General features: G+C 40.2%; 1 protein-coding gene across 1 annotated transcript in view; it reads right to left on the reverse strand.

Moving 5' to 3' along the window:
* The window catches only part of LOC113017268 (equilibrative nucleoside transporter 2-like), a 12,897-nt gene extending 5,633 nt beyond the window's left edge, over positions 1–7,264 (reverse strand). Inside the window, exons 1-4 of the mRNA XM_026160445.1 lie at positions 7,063–7,264; positions 669–725; positions 439–520; positions 151–296 (exon numbers count right to left, since the gene is read on the reverse strand). Of these exons, the coding sequence (XP_026016230.1) occupies positions 151–296; positions 439–520; positions 669–700 (260 nt within the window). The 5' untranslated portion in view covers positions 701–725; positions 7,063–7,264. The remainder of the gene's footprint in view (positions 1–150; positions 297–438; positions 521–668; positions 726–7,062) is intronic.
* Positions 7,265–8,135: the final 871 nt, after the last annotated feature.

Below are 8,135 nucleotides of genomic sequence, written 5' to 3' on the forward strand. Positions count from 1 at the left end.
TTATTAGGTATAATCAGATTCCTACTGCCATTACTTAAAGACCAATAACTAAGCTGCTGATTCAGACATAAAGGTGACATGTTCAAGTGCAGCCAGATCATCAGAAAGGATGATCTGCATGTTTGAAAGCGCTTTAACACAGTCACTGACCTCGGGTAGAGGAAGGAGTTGAGCAGGGTAAATAGCAGCAGAGGCAGCTGAGACAGCAGAGTCATCCAGTTGTTGAAGTAGTACTCTTTGCGGACGACCTCGGTCCCGTTGCTCGATTCATTTGTCTCCAGTCGACGTTGGAAGTACTACACACCACAAACGCAGGGCTTTTCATTCAAAAATACGACAACAAAGCTACATCTGACGTATAAAATACAAAATATACTATCACTGAAAACCCAGCATATGCTTCATATTGTGTCAGATTTTGTGAAGTCTTGTTTTTACCAGTGAAGCTGTCATGAAGAAATTCCATGGCAGCAGCGTTCCCAGGCCCAGAATGAAGAACATGAGTCCCACCATGTAGTATCTGTAGATGGGGAAAAGGGATGGTGCATGAATATTGGTGAAATCTTGTGTCTCCTTATGCAACAAAACGTGTTTAGGTGTCACGCAGAAACTGTGGCTGAGAGCAAAACGAATGGGAACTGAAAGCTGCTGCTGTTTGTGTAACTCACCGGTCCTGAGGGGCGTCTGTTCGTCGTTTCATCCTGGTGTCGGAGTTTGTTTAGACTCTACGGGCAGTGGGAGAGAAAAAAAAGGGTCAGCCACGTTTCCAAAAGCTGTGAGGGGCTGGCCAAATACAACCGGCTCTCGAGACGCTGTATAGTACATACATGTCACACATTTACATCTTATAATTTAAGCCTTACTGACAGATTTTTTTCCATTTACTGCAGCAACATTCGGTTGACACACTTCTTTCTACCTGTGTCAGGGGTTAAATATGTAGGTAAACTTCTGTTTGTGACATAAAGCAGAGTTTCACTCCCGCTTGAGATCAAAGTGGGCTGCAGCATGTAAAATGACTTTGACATTCCTCGTTACTTTCTGGGTTAAAGTTACTTTGACTTGCGTCATGTGACATAAGAATGAACCTAGCAGCATGTGGTGTAAGCAGCCATGAATGACAGGAGTGCATACATCTAATTAAACAACACGACTAAGTGCAATTTCAACGATTTTCAATAGAGGCGATGGAAACAGCAGCAGCTGGAACAAGTTCAGCCTCTCTCCAATGTGTCCACCGTTAGTCATGAATTTGACTTCACACCTTGTGTACACACAAATGACTGCAGTACAGCCTCGGGGAGGACAGACAGGTATTGAGTTCTCACTGGAAAAAGCCATTTCCACTCACTCACAGGAGGACATGTAAGGCTGCTCCACTGTTTGTTTTCTAAACTCACTTTTTTAAATTCAATAAACACAAAAAATATTAAACACAATATTCATCTCTTTTCTGTAATGGTAATGAAAATGTACTTCACTGGCTGACATAATCATTACCACATCACTCATGCCGCTACTAAATTAAAAGCAGAGCTGTAAATATTGGGCGGGCATATCCAAACGATAAAGCAACAAAGACGATACTTTATCTTTTAGATACAGTATCATTCATCATGGGAGGATAATAACAGAAACAGCACTAAAGACTATGAACCTGCTGGGATTTGCTCTTCATTTACTCTTTCCGCACCACCTGCCCACCTGGCAGTGTGACAACAGCAGCCATTTACGGCTGAGAGGTTACTGGGTTGTGATGTTCAAAGAACCAAAAAAGGATACCTCGTTTACATCAGGATATATTTGGTTTTATTAAAAGGCCGCATACTGCAGATGCCATCATATTCAGGCTTTAAAACTGGCTGCATGAGAGACTTTTTATGAGTGTAATCAGAATGCAATAATGTTGCTTAACTAAAAACACTGATAATGGCTATTCTGCTTCTGGATGACTGGCTGAATGCTTTACCCAGACCACAGAGTACATGACAAAAGCAATATGGGTCACACATTTCACATGAAGGCAGGACAATAAACTACATGTGTGACCTCCGACCTGATTCTCAGTTCCTGTTGGGCCCCTTAGGGAAGTCAGTCTAACGCCCTGTGCCTAATTAAATGCCTGTTGTTGCCGTTTGGACAGACTGTGTTTCAGTGGCCCTAAAATCTGACACTGGCATGTTTAATTTCTCTCTCACTGCCATAAATACTCGTAATGTTCCCCTAATCCAGTCTTGACTAATACTGTGTTGTATCAAGGATCAGGGTGACTTTGGCGATCCTTATGACAGGATGTCTTATTCATACAGCTATAATTCTTAGTTTTACAGCACAGTCGTATTTCTTTCTAATAAGGCAAGAGACAGATTCAGAAGCAGCTTGCGTTGATTTCCTGGAGGACCAGGCCGTTTGTTATGCTGCTGTGAAGGAGGATGTAGTATGGTCTATTCTTTCCCCCCCCCCCCGCCGAGTTTCATTTACACTTCTTTGTCATGGTTTGGTTTTCATCTGTAAAACTTGTTATTGACACCTCCTTCCAACAAAGGCAGGTGTGACAGACCAACAAACCACTGTTACAGTTGAGTTATAGGTCCTCACTATTATGAGTGTCCTTGATCGTCTATAAATGGCTGGGTTTATACGCCGGTCTACTCCTCGCTTTGTTAGATAAGCTAAAAATCCATGTGTGCTTCCTCCCTGGTGAGACAGTTGGTTGAACACCCTCTGCCCTCTTCCCTCAGTGACAGAGCTTTCAAAAGCCATCATTCACTAAATCAGCCTGGTCAGAGTCGTTACAGTCCAACCAAACAGGACTTTTTAAGCAGCGGAGCAGAACTAATTAAACTGAACTGGTAAATCATGAACAAGGCTAAAGTCATGGGGCCATAAAAAGCTGCCAGCTTCATATTTTCAAACATATTGCGAAAGACATGCAGGTAAAAATGCCTCAGATGATCACCATGCTGCGGTTCGACAATGACTACCTGGCGGCACCTTCAAAGTTAATTAAAAACATCTAGAGGTACAATTTACAAGTACACACTGTTCTCTGCACACTCTGTGTTGGGTGTGCCACGTGTCCCATCAAGGACACAGTGATACAAACACGTCCAGGGGTCATTTAAAGTCGAGGCTTGAAGCAGACATACAGCAATAGGGTCACACAACCTTTTCTAAGGTCTACATCAGCAGCATCAGCTGGTTTCATTGATAAGCTACTTCTCAGCTGCTGAAATCACGTGCATGCCCACTGTTGCGATCACAGGAAGTGTATTTAGTCTGTGCTGATGTTACTCGTTTCTTTCGATGAAATAATCAATTTCCACAATGAGCAGGAAACAAAAACACTAGGTGGCTTAGGGCTGCTCAATTAATCGAATTTTAATCACGATTACGATCTGGGCTTTCAACGATCATTAAACATGACTGAGCCGATTATTAGCCCCTCCCTCATTTATCCGCGACACCTTAAAGGCCGGTCCGTGAAAATATTGTCGGGCATAAACCGTCCGTGGCGCAAAAAAGGGTGGAGACCGCTGATTAAGAGGACCCGAGGGAAGCTCGGAAAGCTAAGCAGAAGTTATTTGGAGAGTGACTGCCGTTGGTTGAAAAGAGTTAAAAAAAAAAAAAAAAAAAAAACTTCAGTGGTGTTGCACACTATTTTATATTAATTTTTTAAAGTCATTGTTAACCCTTTAAAGCCGGTCAGAGCAGCACGCTCCGTTTTGTGTAACTATTTTTAAATCCCTGTAGAACCTGAACCGTGTAAGCTAGCGCAATAATTTTTTTTGCATATGAAACCGGAGGAGTTGTACTTACAACTTATGCCATCAGCTTGTCCTCGGTCACGGTTTCGTTCCACATATAGCTTTGCAAAAACTGCATAAAAAGCGCTTGCAGGAACAAAAACATAATATTCCAGAAACACGCTTTGCCATTCCTATCAGCTGTTCGTAACACTTCCCACAGTGAAATGATGCACATGCTGTTTTCTTTGCAAATTTGCATCATAGGATTGTTTTTTGTTTTTCCTGCAGTATATAAAAATTGCTGTATCTCCAAAATAAAACTATGAAGACACTCAAAATAAATTTCCTGTTGTTGTAAACTATTTTTTGCAACTTTATTGTATTTAAAGTTTTGAGGGATAAACCTCTTAAACTTCTCCAAGTAGAAATATATGTAAACAAAACAAAAGCGATTTTCAATTTTTTTTGTAGTTTATTGCACTTTTTTGCAATTTATGTAATTACTATGCACTTAATGCATACATATTATTAAAATATGGGCTATAACAGTTGTATTGATGTATAGCAACTTGAAATGCTCCCACAAATGGCACTACAGCATGTAAAAAAAAATAAATAAAAATAATATAAGCTCTGGTGGACTTGGTTCTATAGTAGGTCTTAAAGGGTTAACTAAATATCGTCAAATAATCGTGATCTCAATTTCAGTGAAAATAATCGTGATTATCATTTTTGCCATAATCGAGCAGCCCTAAGGTGGCTATCAAACGCTCCGGTCACAGGACCCGATCAATGAAGAGACTGCAGATCGCTCACAAACACGATACTGTCAGCGCCTAAACTTGTAAGAGTAAGAAAGAAATTACATGTGTAGACCGACGAAAGGACAGAAACACTTAAAAACAGCAAACATAAATAAAAGCTGGACGTCAATTAGTAAAATAATTTATAAAGCCCAAAAACAACCTAAAGAAATGTTTTGGCAGGTTTACATATAAGAGCTGACGACTCATTTAATATTCTAGTCTGTTGCCCTGTCGTCTTTATTAAGAAGGTGTGCCCGGCCCTCTTTCACCTTCAAAAACAAGTAGGACAAGCAGGATAAGAGGGGCATTTTGCGTAGACACTCCCAGGTCTGTGAACTTTAAGTAAATAACTGCCCAACACAGCTCACACACAGCTAGGCTTCAAATCCAGCAGCTACAATGAGGCAGTCACTCCCTGGGGTGAAGCTATAATTTGAGTATTAGTCAGAAGTTGGTACCAGACTCTGAGTGTTTAACTTGAGAGCTCGGAGGCATTTAAACAGGATATGAGTGTTGAAGATAACAGCTGATGTTGGCTGACAAGCATTTATTCTGCTCCTAGCAACGCCAAAGCAATATTTGTGTCCTTTTCATTTTGGGACAAAACCTAATCTGTCTCCAGATATCCAAGTTACTCAAAACACTGTAACGAAGGCTTTCCAATATACGTAATTTACTTAAGTAATGCATTCACACGCGCTTTATTTCTTTCACTGTCAGACATCAATAAACATCTTAAAGACACCTTCGGGCTAGCTATGTCGAGATGCTGGGGCACAGGAGAAGCCATGAAAAAAAGCCGTAATGGTATTCTGTCCTGCTCCTTCACACACACCTCCAGAGTTATACAGCACAAGGAGCTACTTATAAGCAACAGCTGAGGTCAGGTGCAACTAAGCTCTGTAGGTGAAATGGTGCAAGCATGAATCTTTTTTAAGTCAAGAATAGAAAAAAATGCAGCTCTTCCTTATAAATGGTCACGCTCAGTGAAAACACATCAAATAAATGAAACCAAACCAATCGGGCCAAATTAGGTCAAGACATTTGGGAACTACAGAGTCAGTTTTATTTGTCACGAGCTGCTTCTGTTGTCTGTAATAACAAATCCTAAGTCTAGACAATCTGGCCCTTAAACCTCACACAGGATAACATTCATCTGTCAAGTCTCGTCTTGTATTTAAGTGTAATCAACGTACAACAAACCCTGAGGGAACTGTATCCCTTCTGACACACAGCTCCCAAAATGTAAGAGTTTAAAAGCAATTAGAACCATAACTATGGAAAGGAAAGGACTGATGTGTCTGTCTATTGAAGTGAAGTATGTGTCTATCGAATAGGCACATACTTCTCTTCTTCCCTGGACCTCTTCGTGTTGACTCACAGGGGAATGTAAATCATTTGGACTAAGAGCAGATTCCTCAGACAGATGAAGATATTCCACCGTCTCACCATCAGAAGCTCAGACACTAGATTCCTGCAAGGTGACCAATTGTGGTCTTTCAGGGTATCTAAAAAAAAAAAATCTGTTTAAAAGGCTCCTAACTTAATATAAGGAAACAACAAAGACAAAAAGGGAAAACCTAATCAAACTAATACTCTCATACTAACAGTAACTGCAACTAAGAGTACTAAAGAATCCCACAAAGATGATAACACAAACTTACTAATAATCAAACAGAAAAACAAACAGAGAATATTCAATTATAAAAAACTGAACAGAAAATTTCACAGTTTATTAAATGCTGATATAAGCTAACTCAAAGTAGAGACGTGCTATTTTTATGTACCCATTATTTTATTTTATTTTCAACCCAATGGGCTGAAACACAAAGCCCGAAGGTCAATACGCAGACACACTATCGCACAGTACTATAAGGTGTAACACCTACATGGCTTCCGTATTGAGTCACAGGGGCATTCTTACTGTAATCTGACCATGTGCGCACATGGCAGCAGCCATTCACACCACAAAACCAAACGTATGTGCCCTTGTCACCCTCAACTAAGTACTACCTGGTTAAGTTCGGTTATCACGCGATAACGCAGATTCAACCACTTTTACTCAAAGACATTCAGCCCGGGTTCATTTCACTCCAGACTGTAAAACACATTTTTCTTCATTATCTGGTTCAGTAGTTACTTACTCCGCTGTAGTAACTACATTATTCAAAGAGGTAAACTCCCGTCAAATATGATCTTTACTGGACGAGGGACTCCGCTTTTAATCCCAACAGATATGAAAATACACCTGCTCGGTTTACCAGACACACCAAACGAATAATAATTTTAAGCTTAAGAAAAGATATTATGTTGAACATTGCGGTTAGTCTCGATAGTGATGCATCAGTTTGTACTCGGTAGACGCACGTTTCAAGGTGTACAAGACACAAGAGGAAAGCTGCTATCACGGCGTAACTACAGAGACTGCGAATATCACGTCTCATCACAAAACAGCAGTAAGCTAACACAGTGCCAGCTAACGTGACCTACAAGCGTGAAACACTCACCGAAAAACCGATGCTGCCGTCACGCTGTTAACATAATGTGCCTGCTGTTCGCGGAAAGGTTCAGTGAGCCAGAGGGTCCAAACATATGTTTGCTGTCCATTCACATGGCGGGAAATGTAGAAATCGTGCCACTATGCATTTTATAGCACAATAACCGGCACAACCCGCCTCCTTAAAAAAGAGGCAAAAAGCACTTCCGGTGTGCTCTACTGCGTTTCAGCTCTACTGTTTCAGCACATTTTGTGCTGAAACTCGTTTGACATGCTGAATTAATAGTGCTGTTTTAATAAAATTAATTAAACAAAGAGGCTCAATTATTAGTGCTACTCTGATTTTTCAATTTACAACTGACTTATATTATTACAGGGTTTGTTGGGGAGGGGGGGCTAAAGCAGTCGACACAACTTTAAATCAAAGCTCAGTTTAGGGTGGATGAGAGCTTTGCAATTTTTTGAGACCGTAATATCTATTTCACGTTTATATGAATAAATGTACAGAAAAAATGACAAACACAACTGCGATGGTAACACCCAGCTCTTAGCTGATCTTTTTTTCTTCCATGAAAAGAGGAACGACATGTCCGGGTAAAGTATTATTTTAGTTTATTTCCTCTGGTTAACTTACATGCTATAGCTGAAGAGGCATGTTTTATACACATATATATATACTATCAGTCAAACGTTTGGACACCTTCTCATTTAATTTATTTTCTTTATTTACATTGTAGATTCTCAGTAAAGGCATGAAATCTATGAATGAACACCTAATTATGTAGCAAACAAAAAAGTGTGAAATAACTCAAAACATGTTTTAGATTTTCCAAAATAGCCACCCTTTGCTTTGCACACTCTTGGCATTCTCTAGATGAGCTTTTGGGGTCATTGTCCTGTTGAAAAGTAAATGATGGTCCAACTAAATGCAAACTGGATGGGATGGCATGTCACTTCAAGATGCTGTGATAGCCATGCTGGTTCAGTGTGCCTTTAATTTTAAAATTTTGAATCCCCAACAGTTTCACCAGCCTCTAAAAAAAAATAATTCCCTGTCCTTCCATGGTGGTGCCTCCTCTTCCT

Source organism: Astatotilapia calliptera, chromosome 3 (assembly GCF_900246225.1).
Source record: "Astatotilapia calliptera chromosome 3, fAstCal1.2, whole genome shotgun sequence".
In the NCBI taxonomy this organism is placed as follows: Eukaryota; Metazoa; Chordata; class Actinopteri; order Cichliformes; family Cichlidae; genus Astatotilapia; species Astatotilapia calliptera.